Source organism: Nipponia nippon, unplaced genomic scaffold, assembly GCF_047370975.1.
Source record: "Nipponia nippon isolate SJK-2023a ecotype South Korea unplaced genomic scaffold, ASM4737097v1 scaffold_1, whole genome shotgun sequence".
Classification (NCBI taxonomy): domain Eukaryota; kingdom Metazoa; phylum Chordata; class Aves; order Pelecaniformes; family Threskiornithidae; genus Nipponia; species Nipponia nippon.
This window is the reverse complement of record NW_028262290.1, coordinates 103,280,200-103,298,030: the sequence shown is the minus strand read 5'-3', so window position 1 is coordinate 103,298,030 and position 17,831 is coordinate 103,280,200. Positions and strand designations below refer to the sequence as shown.

The window sequence follows — 17,831 nt, the reverse complement described above, 5'->3', positions numbered from 1 at the left end:
ATCTGAATTTGCCAGGGAATTCAGCAGAAATACTGAGGATGCAGTTTTAAAGCTAGAGGGCTGCAGTTCTGCCTTCACTGCTCATTCCCAGCTCTTCCCATCTTCTGCAGGCACAAGCACTCATGCAGTGGCAATTGTGAGTTATTTCAGGAAGCTGGTAACGATGAAGATTAACCTGGAAAGTAATCTTCTCTGACTAAACTAGCTCCCTGAACTGGCTTGCTGGATGGTCTCACGATTATCACTGCTGGCTCAGGGGCAGGAACACAGCAGTTGAGACCTTGGGGTGGCTTACACTGCAGCGGAGTCACGCTGTAACTTGCTTTCACTCATCTTGGACCACGTGCTCCTGTTGTACCACTTACATTACATTTCTTGTACATAAATACATTATCTTTACCAAGGTGATGCTAGCAGTCCTGAGGCTAGTCCACAAAAGTTAGTCTCCCTTGGCTGTCTCTATAGTCAGCTCCCAGGAGATGACGACCTGCTGGCACTACCATGTCCAGTTCAACCTCCCCAACATATGTCCTTTGTCTGGCCTTCTCCATGTCAGTGCTAATGTTTGATCCTTGATCAAACCATGTCGGGGAGCTAAAATACCAGAAACTCTCACCCCCCTTCCTCACCAAACTCAAAACATACCCCCATACAAAAAAACAAGTGAAGAGTTTCTATCGGTTCAGCTGCCCGACGATCAGAGAAATGTAAATTTAATAAAGACGGGGTGAGAACAGAGACTGGTGGAAGGCAAACATTTTGGCAGCAACTATAATCTCACATCATACTCCTGGAACCAAAGCTAAGTCAACTATGAAAAAAAAAAAAGCCATTGGAATTTGGGCTTCACTTCTGCTGAAGTTCATGTAGTCTAGTTTCCAAACATAATATGCAGCTTAAGTAAAAGCATAATTTAAAAACAAATCATCACAATTTAAGATGTTTATATTTGTAGGGTAGATAGAAAAACTTTAATTTCTTTGGTCTAACTGTAGCAGCGTAGAGAGTACTCAATCACAAAACAAACAATATGAGAAGATTCAGATTTTTAACAAGGTCCCTAAATAGTATCTTTAAAAACAGAACAATAAATACTTTATGCAGTAATTCTGGTAAACATGAACACTTTCTTTTGGCTCAGTGTACACATTGCAACAGCAATTCATTAATGTTTTCCAAAAGCCACAGCATTAGAAAAGTGTTAGTACACCAAAACTTAAAAACAACACATAATGACAATTTACTTTAAGTACCACTGACAACACAGAAGGAAGAGACAGATGGATTCAGGGACTGGCATCATCAAGAAGAAATACTATTTCTTGTGAAAGTCTGAGACCAAATGAGCAAAATACTTTGGAACAAAAAGCAAAAGAAATCAGAAGTCATCAACTCTAAGTGTTACCAGGTAAAGTTAAAAGCTTGCACTTATCTGAAATTCAGATTAAATGATCAGTGGTTGAAAGTTATTGGACCTTTCCCTAGAATACCAGCTCAAAGTTCCTCTAGGACCTCTCTAGCAACAGCACATCTCAAAATTACACTATGCTGTATACATAAACTCTTTCTTTCCTTGGTGAAATATGCAGTTTCCTTCTTACACCTTTATTATATTTTCTGAAGATAACTCTTGAGGCCTGTTATGGCTAGAACCTTGTAATCAGCTTACTGCCCGAAGCTGACAAGTTATACTCTCCTGCCCCCACCCCAGTGAATAATCTAAGCTCAAAGATTAATTTAAGCTCCAGGGTCACTAGGTTTTATAGTAAAGTCACACACAGTGTAACAAATTCATGAAAACATAGTGTGCAACGATAGGTATTTTTTCTTCCACGTATCATTTAATATTATGTAAAATGGTGGCTCATTTGAAAAAAGCACACACAAGGATAAGTGAATAATAAAAAGCTGATAGATGTTCACAATGAATTTCAAATAATGTGCCTTTGTATGAGAAAAGTACAGTTCACTCTAACAGAAAGCTCCCTTCACCTGCAGAACCACGATAGCTATGATTTAACAGCACTGCAATCACATGTCTACGGATAACAAGGCCCCATCTTCCCCTTTGGCTCTCTGATCTTCTCTACAGTCTGTCCCTTTTACATCCACAGACCTCTCTTCTCCCATCCTGCCACTGATTTTGTCCAGATCATTTGAAGATTTACTTTGAAAACAAAGTTTAAAGTGACACCACGCAAAGCTAAACACACAGCAAATGTGGCAATTTGTTCGTGTGACAAAGTTATACTTAAATCAAGTTCTGATTTAAAGGCCTGCTTACATGCAAGAGCACTCCCATTCCTTAATTCAAGGTTGCTTTGCAGAACATAACTGCATTTTAGACTGAACTGTACTTCTTAGTCTGCTGTGGCTTTAATTTCAGGTTACTGTAGTGGCATACAAAGTCAGTTCACATACATGCATAATTTAACAGAAGTTAAACTGTTATGCATAACTAACAATCACTATGTTAGAAACCTGTCAGAATTAGTTAAGCTCACCTCTTTATCCATACTTTCTAAATCCTCTTTACATAGGGTGTACAGGGGCATTGTCTCAGACATACTTGGCTGGCGTTTCCGCTTAGATGGACCAGGCTGCTCTTCATTTTCACTCGCTGGTAGGTCGTCTTCTTCGAACATCTGCTGCTGATGTGGCTGAACAACTCTGAAAAATTCCAGGGGTCCCACATAAGAAAGATTTACTTGATTTACAGCTTGTCTAGAAATAAAATCCTATAAACAATTTATGACTGAATTTATGCTGAATATCTATGACTTTGCTTAATAGGGGTCTGTGTTCATCAACAGAAGAAAGGTCAAGTCACCCAATGATTGTTTTTATTTTCACTCTGATGGCTTAAATTCTTATTCTGCCTTTGACAAGGTACTCACTCTCCTGCCTTCCCACTGTTCTTGTAAGTAACCACCAAACCTTTCTTGAAGACAAAGGTTTCAGTAGCTGCAGATGTGTTACCCTTAAAATACTTTAAGGTTTGTGCTCAAGCGGAGTTCATCTGTCACATGGCACATTTACCATTCAGGAAACAATTTTCACATTCTAATATATTTTTCCTGATCTATGTTATGCTTGTATTCTTAAGTCTCAAGGTATACCTTTATTTCTCAGCCTTACAGACAAGACGTTTGCAAGTAGAAGGCTCATTTCTGCAGCCTCAATCTTCAGGTGTTTACCCAGATGCTAAGCCTAGATGAGATGCAAAATGGACCATATTTCTTTTTGGCTAGTGTATTCAATATGGTAGCATTTTCTCTTAGTTTGTATTTTATTACCTTGTTAGTTACTGTATTTAACCAGAACACAGAGATACAAAAAGGAATGTCAATATGTTCATTAAAATGGATAAAATAATTATAGCTTCATGGGAATTGCTTTATAATAGTAATAAAAAGATAGACTACATCTAGAACAACAGCAGGAGACTTCTACCTTTCTTGGGTGACTTTTTTCTGTGAATATTACTTAACTATTAAAGACTTGGATAAGCCAAAACTACTACACAATACAGTTTAACTATGAATATTGGGCTGTCACACTAAACTCCTGGAACACATTACAGCAGCTCAGCACCAACCAGAATCCTGTTCAAAGATCTCAGGTCATAAAGCTCATGGATCACAAATTATTTATGTTAGCCACAAGACTGTGTGTGTGTGGAATGATTACCACAAGCAAGGATAAAAGTGACTATTTAAAATCACAAGCCATTTCAAGTTGTAACTACCAGGTGAGACACCATCAAGCTGTTTCAGAGGGTGGTGGTGATTAAGAAAGGATACAGTGTGGTCTCTGCTGACAAGAGTTTCAGCACAGGATGGCTGCTTCTCGTGAAGCCTAGATTTTCAAGAAACAGCTTTAGATCAGCAGACCAACCCCAAAAAAACATTATTAAATTACGTAAATCCAGTCACAAGTAAGGTTCAACAAAATAATTTCTCCTCTCATGAACTTGACAGCTTCTTAAGAAGGCCATCTAAATAGCAAGATTTTTTTCTACCTCAGTACTTCAATCCCAGAACATATGAAATCTGAAAGCCACACAAAGCTGTCAAATCGAGCTCTTTTTGAGGGCTCATATTTCCTAAATACATCTCTCTCTCCTCTCAGATCCCATGGATAGGTGCAGGAGATGCGAATTCATTTTTTTGAATGAAAATGAAAGGTGGTGGGGGAAGAGAACCAAGCCATTGCTGTGCTACCCAGAACTGTGCTATCTGTTGCAGAAGACCCCCATCAGCTCAGCACTACTCAGCAACACAGCAGAAGTGTTCCCCTTCGCAGTCTGTCATTTCTGTACACTGGAATTTCCTGCAAAGCCAAAACGACGATTCAGATGTGGTGGAAATGAACTAACCAAACTGCTTTTCTGTTAGAGTTTTTCATCACAGCTTAAGAGTTATTTTGCGTTTTTCTTCCCTTCCACTAAATTTTTTCTATTTTACAAGACCACAGAATTTTCTTTTGCTATTAAGCTGTGCTCAGACAATAATTTTCATAGTTAAAAGAGGAAAAAAAATACAGCATTCCACTATATTTTCCAAAAGGATCTTTTAAAATATGATTTCCACACCTTTTTAATAGGGACCCTAGCCAAGAGAAAGGTGGTGACACTATTTACATTCTTAGTAAAACAGAGAATGACAAAACAAAAGGTATAAGCATCTTGCACAACCGCATTAAAAACGTGACAAGCTTGTCCATGCCAAGAATTACACACAAGGTGTATGTAGCACGCAGCCAGATTTTCTTAGACTAGAAATAAATCTAGTATAATTTTTTTTAAGACCACATTATCATACTGATGACAGCGAGAACTCCTCCTTTTGCAGTTTCTTTATCATTGTATTCTTATTTATATTCTTTATTTGAACACTTTAGAGAACATCACTCTCACTTCTACTGGTGGCAAAGGCAGGAATTATTTTGCATCATTATTAAATAAAAACTGTATTGACAGTTTAATTCTGGAGATACTGCATCCAAGACTAGGCATAGCCATGAACTTCCTTACTTTGAAGCAATAATATGCAGAAATATTACAAGTCTCAGGTTAGTCTTGAAGACTCCACCATTGTTAAAAAATACCCCCCCCCTCAAAAATCAAATGTGAGATCATCCTTGACCATATTATTATACACAAATATTAACTCTAAAATAACTATATTAATAGCTTCTAAAGGCTTTTGTCAGTTTTTTTTTCCAGTATTTTCCAACTGCTACTAGATAAGAAACACTAGGACTTCTCACCAAAGCATTCCAAAAAGCAATATAAAACAAAGACTTCTTTAGGGTTTGTAATAAACATTTTTATTTTATCAAAGACATTTTTCAAGCTTTACATCTTCAGCTGCTTGTTACGTTGATTAAAATTTAAAAACATACAAATGCAGGAATTTACATTTATTTCTAATCAGGTGAGATTCACGAGTACTTTTTCAAAAATAACACCATATTCAACCTTGCATGGGTTGGCTGGCGCTTGCCAGTCTTACACGCGCAAGGACATGCACGTGCACTAGAACTCACCGCATGCAGCTTGGGTTCAGCATTCGTGGAAGTAACAAGCATCTTTAACACTTTCATTGATACAGCACCAGGGCAAAAGCTAAAATAGCATTATCATCATGAAAATGTTGAAAATATTTAAATTCCATTGATGATTTCAGTTTGGTACTTTGTATTTTTGCTGTCATAACAAGACTGATAACATTAGATAGGAAAAATTGTAACAATGAGCATGTAAATTAAGACACAAAAGTGTTATAAGTGAAATTCATTTATGCGAATCAAAGAATTGCTTCAGCCACCAACATCTACTTGACACACCTTTTCAAACCAAACATTTGGTGCATCTTAGCATTAGTTAAAACCAGAGTGCCACTTTTAACTTCCCACATGTAAATTATATCCATATTTTAAGCCTTGCTTCATCTGTTAGTGTATTACTAGCATTCACTAGAATTGAACTTGTAATATCATTTTTTCTTTATTCTAGTCCAAGATGCCATTAGCATTTGCATTTTTTTTGGACAACACTACATTACACATCTCATGACACGTTACAACTTCAGTGTTTACTGTAATGTTTGTAGAATACTGTTTCCATATGAAAATGCCAATTCTTGAGATACATAGGGCGTGTCAAAGCTCTGACACAGAGGTTATTTTTAAAGAGGAATCCCTTCTGTTCTCAGACAGAGAAGAGCTCCTGCCGGCCGCCAGCAGCCACCGAGCAGCACTACATTCCCTTCCCTTCCCTTCTCGTACAGTCGCAAACCCTTTGCCACCTTTCCGCTCAGGCTGTGGCAGCCATGACAAAAAGCATACGTTCAGGTCTCACAGAGCCGAGCACAATCGCAAGATCCATGCCTGTTGCATGAAACGTTGACCAAATTAACTGAACCATCTGTAATTCACTGGTGGCAGTTTCACTGCAAATTGCGTGTAGATATTTAAACTAATCATATCCTATTTTAAATTATGTTTCAAGGTGAACCCCAGAAAGAAGCTAAAAATGTTGAACCCAAAATAAAAAAGTGAGAACTGAAACAGTTCTTATGAAATGGCACTCAGATAACTTGAAGGCCTTTTCAGTAACCAGCCTTGCAAGAGGTTATCTTCTAAGGTCTACTCTTACAGTAAGAGACCGAGTACCATTGGTATGCCACGTACGGCTCCCATCTCCCCAAGGGTTTCCTCTCGCAGCACTGCAATTTTGTTGCCCGCTGTCTGAAATTCAGACTCAGATGAAGTTTTTAGAAACGATCAAAGAAGATTATTGGAGGCTTTGACTACATCCACCCGCAACAGGAGCAGTTGCGAGTGGTAACAGCTTTATCTAACTCTGCTTAAATTCAATGGCTTAGTTACAAATACTCTCATCTTTCTGTAGGAGGTGAACATACGAGCACATGAAGTCTGTCAGGACACAAAATACATTGCTCTCTACCAAGAAATTGCTGCACTAAGGTCATTTTCTCTAAAGTATCATATCAAATTTTAAACTGGATGTGAAGCTTTTTTTAAAAGCTATCATTGATGTATGCATTAAGACAAAGCACAGCGATGATACGGTACTTTTGCCTCAGCTCTTGCTCAGTCAAAACAGAGCAAAGCTGTTCCTATTTGGCTTTTTGTTACTTCTTTGCAGCCTCTGGGCTCTGCCTGCACTGTACTTCCTACCCATTAAAAGCACTTAAAGCGGTATTTGATCACTGCACTGCTTTCCTCCTAGACTTTACCAAGACACTCCTCACCATCTTAATTGAAGATAGCAGAACTGCTCTGAGGAATACAGACATGCCACAACTGAGAGATCAGTATTTACAGGTCACTAATTTTACCACTAGAACCAAATCAACAGGAAATTATGATGAAAATACTATTTCCCTGCATATATCTTATGCTAATCTCTTTTCTTACAGCTGCTTAGTTATAGGGTGAGGGTGTAGCACTGAGTAATTGGATTCACTTCCTTAGATTAAAGCATCTCAACCCTGAGCATTGATAGTCAAAAAACTGCTTAAGTGAAATAAAATAAGGGAGTAGAAAGGAGATACTCGCTCCACCCCTGTCTGGGACTCTGAGAAACTCAGCTAAGAGGACTGCTGAAGTATATTTCTCTCCTTTTCTGTAAGATGTTCAAGTGAAGAAGTACCTCTGCATTAAAGAAAAATCGGCTTAGGTGTGGATATAACTCTTCATTAAGTTGTTGACAAAGGTAGAACAAACATCAAAACCTATTCTTTTTAAGGCATTGAGTGATGCGTTAGTATCAACATAAACCATCATACTGAAGCATCTTAGAAGTGTCATGGCAATTATATACATGTGCAACCTTCCCAGCTCTATTTCTAGACAAATTCCTTTCCACAAAAACTGACAACAAAACCAAAAGCTTTTCAGCTCCTCTCTGGATACATACTGTGTCTTGATTATTTAAAGTTTTTCCTGTTCATTTAACATATCATAGTAAAGACACAGTTAAAAAGGAACTGAAAACAAGATGTCTTCACAAACAAGAGAGACTCAAAAAACTTGTCTTGACAGAAACAAGGAAGCCAAAATAAGAAAAAGCCTATAAAAAGATGACAACTGAAAAAAACATAGGTTGAAATAATTTAGCAACAGGAAGATAGAGTAGAAACATAACAAGCTACACTAATATACAAAACCTTTACAAGTGATACACTGCAAAAGTGGCAGGGGATGGAGAAGAAGGGTAGAAAACTCTGTGCATTTCTAATTGTGTTTTGTATTTTTGTAGTTGTTTGGAAAACTGAATCACTTTATAACAACTGCTATACTCTGATCACATTGTACAAAGGAATTTTGCTCACATTTTACAAAGAGAAAAGCTTCACCTTCAACTGGATACTTTACCACTGGAGTCAACAAGCCTTGCTAAAGTTGTGAGCATTCCAGAAAGTTAGATCTTTTATGTAGATACTTAGGGATGAATTTTAGATATTTTACGCATCCTTAAGAGTCAACTGTTGTCTTTGTAGCTTAACCAAATCCACAAATTTTTACAAAGTTCAGATGTTAGCCTTTGTACTTCAAAAAGCAGGCCGCCGCCTCCTCCTCCTCCTGCTGCGTTAGTGTCTTGATTTAGTGATCTAAGGATTATTAACTAGCACTCAGTCATATGGCCTTATTTAATAACATTCAGTTAGTTGCACATCACCACCACCACTTCTGATATTCCTCAAAAAAAAAAACCCACAAAGCTCGTGTCCCATCTGAAGGAATTAGGTGAAGAGGAAAATTTTATGAACAAAAGCCAAATGCTATCAGATATATTTTATAGACAAAAAACCAATCCAGTATTCTAAGACTCATTAAAAAACAGGAGGCTGCCTCACTTCAGAGATGAGTTATTCTAATATTCTTTAGAGTGCATAAACTACATGCTGCATCTATTTGTTTTGAGGTTTCTAGTCATACTTAGGTGAGGCACAAAAAGCATCTGGAATTCTAGCATCCTGATTCCACTTCAGCTGACTATTCACTTTCACTCATTTCCTTGGATTTTTAGGAAGCAAACAAAGTAACTAAAGCAAAGATGACAATTTGATCGAATGCAAAGATAACAAGAGTTAAATTTACTACAGCATCTGAAAATATAGTTGAAGTGACTCTTAGCTATGCTTTAGGTACCTGAAGGACGAATGTTCACCGTGGACTGGTAAGGTGATGGGAGGAGCTGGAGACTGGATGTACATCGGCTGGCCAGAGGTCTGAGCGCCTTTCCTGATTAGCTTTCCAGTGTTAGGATCATAAAGTCGAACTTCAGGACCAGGTTGAGACTTTGGATGGATGGGTGTTGGGTGAAACAGAGCTGTCTGAAATGTGCTGTGTGTATCAGGAAATGTGGCAGGGCTGTTCTCTCTGTTGGATGAAGTTCAGAAAAAATTGCTTTAGAAATTTAAATGAGCTATCTAACCAGAATGTAAAAAATGAGTATTCCTTTTTTATAAAGGAGAAAGTAGGGGGAAAAATGGTTTGGAAGATTTCTGAAGAAACATTTCTTCTCCACCACCCCCATTACAGTCTCACTGAATTTAAAACAGAAAAATGCAAAGACACAGATAATGTCATATTTACATTATTAAAAAAAATATTAAATGTGCCTTAAAAAGTGTCTTAACATATGAAGTTACTGAAATTGCTTCCAGGTAGTAACAACTGCACAACTAGAGTAGCATAATAATCTGCATATATGCAACAAAGAGAAAAGCACACTATTGTATCAGATTTTAGTATTTCCTCTCCAACTTGGCTCTGACAGAAATAAACACAGGGTATTAATTTGCAAGTCATCCAAACTCATTTGTTAAAATACTAAGCTGCCTATGATCACTCTATTTTAAAACATAATTTTAGATGTGTCAGCAGAAACATTCAGAGATCAGCCTGCAGAAATCACCATTATGGCATACTATCTAGTTATGATGAAGTGCCACAAAAAAAAGGAAGCAAATCGAATCATTTAAGAAAATAATCAAATAAACCAGCATGTTATGCACCATGAAACTGATGCTATAGAAAAAACAATTAAATTATCTTGTAACAAATACTAGAAATGCCATAAAACTGGAGTTTTTACCACATGCTTTCATGGACATTTCTGATATACTCTTGTAGCATCAATACTTAAGGTCAACCAACTTCAAGTTTACTTGTTCTTTTTTGCTATTCTTCAGCTCATTTTATATGCAAATATTTTCTCAGAGTTCATCCCTCACCAAGTTCATAAGTGCTTTGGACCAGGACTATTTCAGGCAGCTTCATTAAGGAGAAAGTCTTTTCCAAAGAAGTTGCACATGTTAGGTTAATAAAGTAAAAGTATTTGCATTAAGATAGATGTCCTACTGACTTAAGGTTGGGGGTGGGGGTGTGGAAGTGAGGGAAAGTATGAAGTTAAGGTATATTGTATTTGAAACACAGAAGTAGGAGCAATTATCATTGTGTTTCAATAAAATGGAAGAGTAAATTAAGATAAGTAGAAAGACCAACACTCACCTAGACATCAAAAAATGATGCTTACAAGTCATTTGTCTAGATTTCTACTGAGAACTTGGCAGTATCAGGCCTCTGAGATAAGTTAAACATCCCATACAAATATTCCAAAAAGTTTGATTAAAAAAATCTGATAGCACTTTTAAAAAACAAAAGTATTCCAGTCAAGCTATAAGTAGGCTACATCTCTCCTAAGTTTTAGAGATCCTGGGTCTCTACCTAGTCTCCCATTTGATAAGTGATCTCACTTCCAGACATTTCTACTTTTGCTGTCTTCGGAGTGTGTAAGGACTTCCCAGACGCACACTCTGCCCTGAAAGGGCTAGCGTCTTCTAAGCAGAAAGCAAATCTCTAGCCTACTCAGTCAATCACACCACTATCAGTTTAATACAGAAAACCCAATATGCTATGCTGCTTTCTGTCTGAAGATAGGAAGTTCCTCCATTAGGTTTGCAATACACTATTAATGTAAAGTCCATCCAAAACAGATAACAAGTCAAGAAGCAGAAGCTGGCTCTACAGTATCTTGTCATGAGTTATTCTAGCCACAGCACTTCCCTAAAAGGGACTGTTCTTAATAGCCCCCTGACTTCCTCTGCGTTAATACAGTTTTCGGCTGTCCCTTCTATTTGCTGTCATCCTACTGATTATTTTCAAGGCTTTCTCCTTCAACACTTCCTTATCATGCCAAAACCTCCTGTTCTCTCACTACTTCCTTTCTTCCAGTTTTTGCTTCTACCTTCATGCCTTTCAACCCCTCTTAGACTTTTCTGCTGTATTTTTCTGTTTCTTTCTTCCTCCTCACTACCAAGTCTCAGAAAAAAAAAAAAAGCCATACTTTACCCATTTTTTCATGCTGTGGGAGTATGTACATTTTTTAACTCATTTGGCAGCATGAATGATCCCGCGCCTTGGTGGTACTCCCTGTGTTAGCTTGTGGATGAACTGACAAGGTCAACTGCTCCAGCCGAAGATGGCTAACAGTGACAACTGCTAAAGAAACTACTGGTACCACAGGTTTCTCCCAATTCTGCTAGCTGCTGAACTGACTCCCAATCCCTTAACAGTCTTCGGTTTAAACAGCATAGAAATGGACAAAACTGGAACGTTCTTTCATAAAAATCAGTAAGCATTGCACACCATTCTGAATTTGTCAGAAATGGATTTTATAGCTGCGTTAACAAGTTAGCATAATTTTATGAATAATTTATTTTCATGGCCCCTACTCCCCCAAGTTCCCACTTACCTGTGTGTTTTGATGTAGTCATCCTTCAAGGGAAAGAGCTGTTCCTCAACCTTGTCCCAGCGCTCCAGGCAGCTCCACAGCCAATCGGGGTTTACAACGTGGAGGTCCTTGCAGTCCTGAGCTTGCCGTACTTTTTCTGTGCCTATTATGAAGTCAAACATAACATTACAGTGTTCCCAGAAACACAAAAGATAGTTTTAAGTACACACTGGTTTAAGAAGAACATTTTGTGATCAATCTTCCAGAAAAACCAAACACCCCTCCCCAATCCAACAGAACAATCGCAACTGATGAAAGTGAGAATAAATAAGATGCAATAACCTCAGTCTCAAGCTGGATGAAGGTATTTGTAAATTCCTGAAGCGCTGGCACCATGGAAGTACTCCACTAAAGTTAATCCATACAGAAAACCTCTACATCTCCATGTCAACTAAACAAACAATACAAATGCACTTTTGTGTTTCATCTCCTTCATTTCTACTTGTCAGAGTCTAAGCAGCAGCAACTCTTCAATGCTGTTACAGCCTAACATTAATTTATCATACTAACTTTCTTATGCACAATCCCCTATACACACAGTATGCTACCTTTTAACAGCCAGCCACCCAACTCAACCTCCATTTGCCAGAAGCAGGGGCAAAGCAGAAATATGGATTATTTCGTGCCAAAGGGAAACAACGAATGTGAAGTTAAACATGGCAAGCTAGCACAAAGTCCACATGAAACCATCAACGATGCAGCATGCAAGTAACAGGTGATCTCAGATTCCACCCTCTGGAGAAGCCAGAACAAGTTAGAAACTCAGTAAAGTTGCTATAAATCTTTGCCAAGAAAGTATCAAACCCAGTAAGCAGAAAGAAGCAAATAAAATAAAGATTGAAATTAACCTTGAAGTGTAGTCTGTTCCCAGAAACAGCTGACTGTCCAAGTGTTTCAAGAATGTATCTCTTCTATTTGATTGGAAAAATTAATTTTACCAATCACGGTACTTCTTCAGCATTTATCAAAGAGATCGATGGAGGGACTGAACACTTGGAGACAACAGAAAATTGTATAATCTGCCAATAAATCATTAAATATAAATGCAATAGAGAAAAACCCCAAGGATTCTGACCTGATATATCTATGTTTGCCAGTTACATGGTATTCTCACACTGCACAAACACTGGTGTAGCTGGAACGTGATAAAGGAACTCTCACCAATCTGACAGTCTGTCTCATAGCTGAAAGCCATCACTCTTCCCTTTTGTTATATCCCTATAATTTATAGCATTTCATCTTATTTACACATTATTTAAAGTGCTTATCAAACCCAATCGTTTGTCCATATTCTGTCTTGGTGCAAAGACACTTAAATACACTTAATATTGCACTACATTTTTTGTTCAGAAATGCAAAATAAAAGGATATCATTAAGAACTAAAGGCAGGAGTTCAATTAACAACTTAGTCCTCTCCTCTAGGTTAAGAGCAGAGCTCTCAGAAGCGAAGGTGAAGAATACATCACTTCAAACACTACCCACTCCTGTTGAAGCCTGTCAATTCTGCACAAAGACCCTGGGGGTTTCTTCCTCCAGATGTTTTCATATGAACACAATACTCCAGTCTAGTTTACCTTATTAACAACAACAACAAAAAATATCTAAGTACAGTTTTTAATTTTTTAAAAATTTATTTAAAGTTAGAATTTATGAGCCCTTGTCTATTTTCACACATGCCTTCAGGAATTAAGCCTCTGGGGCGGGGGGGGGGATATATATATATATATCAAATTTCAGAACAATTCTTACAAGGAAGCAAGAACAGTAAGTTAATTTGATGGTTTCAACATAGTTCCTTGGAGTTTTATCTGCATGACTGTCATTTAACACTACTTTACTTCTTTCAATTAAGATGATAGTCTTGAAACACCCATACTTCTCCACATCGTTTGAAGATGAGAGCAGTTAAAAGCAAATACCTAAAAGGCCCATGTACAACCTGAACTAGAATCTACTGGGCTAGACAGATCAACTGAAATGCACTTGAGGATTGACCTAACTAGTTAGACAGTTCAGTTTCTAGACTTCAGTAAATTCAAAAGACAAACAGAAAGGGCAGGAGATCATTGTCCTTTACCAAAGTGCTGAAAGCTTCTGTTTCCCTACTTTTCTTCCCCCAAACCGAACAGAATACACGAGTAGGGCTCCCTTTTCCTCTGTCTTTAGATACAAATACCTTTTTTCTTGGATTTAGATTAAGAAAAAAAAAAGTGCTCTGTGCACAAATACATTTCTTCTATTTTCAGTAGCAAATGCAAGCAATTCCACAGTCCAGGATTTAAGAGCTGTACAGTAAATGTAAACCTTTTCTCCACCCTAGTATCTTTGCAATAAAAAAAACATTAATTTAAGAATCCAAGATAAACACAAACATGAAAACGAGCATTTAAAGATAAAGCCCTTTCCAAACCAGAAAAGATTTAGAAATGCCAGATTTTAAATTTTGCCATGAAATAAAAATAAAACCACTGTCCAACAAACACTTAATGAAAACAATTTTAGAACTCCAACCGTGTTAATCCCAGCACACCTTTGCTGTTCAAGAGGTTTTAACCGGTTAAAAAGCAAAAGTCTTTAAGAAGGGAGGTCAGTGCACCCAGATCATTCATCCCCTCATACAAGAAATTTGTTTTCCAGTTAATCATCAGTTACAAAAGTAATCAGCAACCCAGAGCACTTTCATGCAACAGTTGCTGGAAATGAGCCAGTTCACAGTGCCAGAAGGAGCTTCCACAAGAGGTAATATTATTATTGTTATTTATATAACCTCATTAGGAATTGTAGAAATACCTGCAATTAGAAACAGATAATTATAAAGCTGTACTTAATTTATAGACAGGGTATGTTTTAGAGGAAAGAAAGCAGAGGTTCTGAAGAAGAATCACATTAAGAGATCTGGGGGCAAAAGAATTAAAAAAGTGAAAGACTTGGCTTGGAAAATGCTTTCTTTTGACAATAAAGGAGAAAAGCAACGACAACATAATAAGAACAAAGAGGTACGAAGACAGCTGTTATAAAGAGGATGCGGAAACCACCTTCTAAGCATAGCAGTTTCAGGGAAAAAAGCAATAAGAAGTCCAGTGGAAGTTTAGGTACTTGTGTCTGGTATTAGATACTGAATCAAATATCAGACATGGCTAGCAATACTGTCCTGCACATAACTCTGGAGCTGACTGAATACAACATACAATAATAGCATATTATTTCACTAGTAAGCATACAGAACAGTTAACCAGATTTGGCAGTGCTATTGGATACACAGACTGTACTTGTAATACCCTGAAGAAAAGCTTATCTGATGCTGTAGTACATCCACTTGCCCAACTAAAGATATTGCTGCTCCTTTTGGACTTCATCGGGGGAACCTGAACAAAACCATAAAACTGCACCTTCATCTTATGTTAAATCTGTGAAGTTATGTGAGAAGCTGGCTTCCTCCAACTATTTTTGATTTTTGAAACTGATGTTTCTGCATTGATGATTTCAGGTGCTGCATCTTGCTGCCTGTTCCACACGCGTACCCATTCTGCATTCACGCATATTGATCGTTTCAAACCAGATGTACGCTGAGGAGCTAAGCAAATTCTCCTTCTAGTCAACAGGATTGCAATGGAAGCCTTAAACATGAAAGCCAAAATGCCACTATTTTGTATGAAACTCTTATGGTTCTGAAACAATAGCTCCGAAAGGTATAAGCCATTAACATAAAATTAAAGTTGGCGACACGAAGACCAATGTGTAACCAAGCTCACCTCCCGACGGTCAAAAGCCTTACATCTCTCACCTCCGCAACACCAAGGCTTTCTGCTTCCTCCCCATTTCTAAAGCGCAACTGCCTATCGGACACTCCAGCATACTGAAAATCGCATGAGGTAATACAACTGTGTCATCTCAGTGGCTGCCTTCTGTTTCTAGCTGACATCTCCACAAATCAAGATTTCACACGTATGATGTTCTTAGAGCAAGGTTTGGTGGAACACCAAATTTAACTGGGTAGGAGAAATAGTACTGCAACACTTAATATCCTTGCCTTCTCCTCTCCCTTTCGCCAGTGTAACTTCCCCCTTTCGAAGTATGCTTAGTAAGAAGAAACAGTAGAAAGGATTGTAATCCATCCAAGCAATAGTACTTCTGATGCAGTTAGGAATATTGAGTCATCCAGCTGGGCTACAAATCACTTAGAGAAAAAACTGTTTTTCTGGATTACTTTTTTTATATTATTCTCCTCTAATCACCCTTCCCTACTTCAAATTCTAGTCTAAAATTGTTCCAAAAAGGTAAAAAGGCACACAAGCCTTTCCACATGAAGCAGCTAGGGTCCAAATTCATCACACCTACCCTCTAATGGATACAGCCTGAAGCACATAATATTGGGAAAAGGTTATTCTCAAACCTCGGGAAGGGACTCATCAACTCTACTTTTGAACTTTCAAACAAAGGTTGAAAAAGCCTCCTATTAATCTTGACAATTCATTACTAAAAAAAGTGACCAAAATCAATAATGCAACAATACACTTCTACAGCTGTTCTCCAGGACATACAGTTTCACTACAGCAGCTTATTTTGTCTAATCCAAAGTATGAAGCACGCTAGGCACTTAAGCAACATAGATAAATGAGACCTAAGCTGTATGTTTACAAAGACTAAGAAGAAGTGTTATACTGCATATTTGGCTACATTCACGTTACCAAGTAGTGCAGCCCAGCAGGGAGATCTGCAGGGCAAAAGGGTGCTGGAGGAACGATGCCCACCACCATATGCATTTCAGGGAGTTTTGCTTCGGATTAGCTCTGCCCAGTCTTGTGGACTGAATGTCTGTGAGCACTCAGCTGACTGCGCCCTCCAATTCAACCTCACCCATGAGGAACCCAGTGTGTGGGCTCAAGGCTGCGCCAGGGCGAACCGAAGTACACGATGGGAAGTGACCACCAGAGTCACTCTCAAAACACTCTCCCGATTCCAACACACCAAAGTCAACAGATCCTTAGGACAGTTTGCAAGCACATTGCCAGACATTGCCTGGAAAACCAGATCAATAAAAGTTTATTTCTCTTCAGACCATTTGACTTATAAATCCTGAAGCTCTTCAACAACAACGTTAACCTAAGGCAAGTCGCACATACCTCAGTGTTTTGTCCTACAAGAATTAAGTGATCACGAAATGGTGATAGATGTGCTGTTCACAGGCTACATCTAGAGTTCAGCTTTAATACGGCACTGTGCTTTGCCAGCAAATGCAACAGGCTTACCCGGTTAGTGCCCGAGTTTAAAAAAAAAAAAAAAAAAATCCAGTTATGCACTGCTCTAAAGACATGGTCTTTGAAAACATTGTTCAGAAAAAAAAAAAAAAATCTGTGGACGCATCATAGCTATGTCTGGTGAAAACCTCACACCAAGTCATAGGACAGGCTAACAAGACCATCAGGTGTCAGCTTCTTCTTCTCTCTCAGTACATCAGAGCCAGCCTCAGGAGTAAGCATTTTTAAAGTCAGTAGATGAGAATGAAGAAAAGGAGCCAGAGTTCATAGTACAATTGGTATTTCAAGCAACCTGATATTTAATGATATTAAGGAAGACTTGACATAGGCTAAGTCACCAAAAGTAAGGAAATTATTCCTATATAGCTTTCAAAGTATAGGAAAAGACACAGAATTAAATATATTTTGAAAAAGAAAAGAAAAATTCAGGGCCTAAACTGACATATATCTGCTCCTACCCCACTAGAATAATTTTTAAGTGACCTGAACAGCTTTATCGCCTTGCTCCACCAGCAAAAACTCAATACAAAAATCAACTACAGTATCTTTCATTTGTTCAGGAAGGAACATAACAAGGTTTATGAAATAGTGCGGTAACTGCTTAGCCGAGTGTGTACACAGCTACAACAACTCATCATCCAGTGCAGTTTACTGCTGCTTAAAGCAAACAGCAGACATTTCAAAAACTGAAGATTTATGCAGCCCACAAGTAAGTGGAAAGGACTATAGGGTAGCCTTTTGT

At 38.0% G+C, this 17,831-nt stretch overlaps 1 protein-coding gene across 18 annotated transcripts in view; it reads right to left on the bottom strand.

The window, feature by feature from the left end:
• The window catches only part of CTDP1 (CTD phosphatase 1), a 120,002-nt gene that overhangs the window by 64,059 nt on the left and 38,112 nt on the right, over window positions 1-17,831 (bottom strand). For 15 of the 18 annotated variants that reach the window (XR_015706426.1, XR_015706420.1, XR_015706421.1 and 12 more), the window contains exons 9-11: window positions 11,792-11,933; window positions 9,184-9,414; window positions 2,505-2,670 (exon numbers count right to left, since the gene is read on the bottom strand). Coding sequence is in view for 15 of the 18 variants with exons in the window: in XM_087765307.1 (XP_087621433.1) it covers window positions 2,505-2,670; window positions 9,184-9,414; window positions 11,792-11,933 (539 nt within the window). In the remaining 3 variants the exon portion in view is untranslated. Of the gene's footprint in view, window positions 1-2,504; window positions 2,671-3,671; window positions 3,859-4,206; window positions 4,333-9,183; window positions 9,415-11,791; window positions 11,934-17,831 lie in introns of those variants that run through there. The other 3 variants (XM_087765291.1, XM_087765282.1, XM_087765297.1) reach the window with 3 other exon arrangements.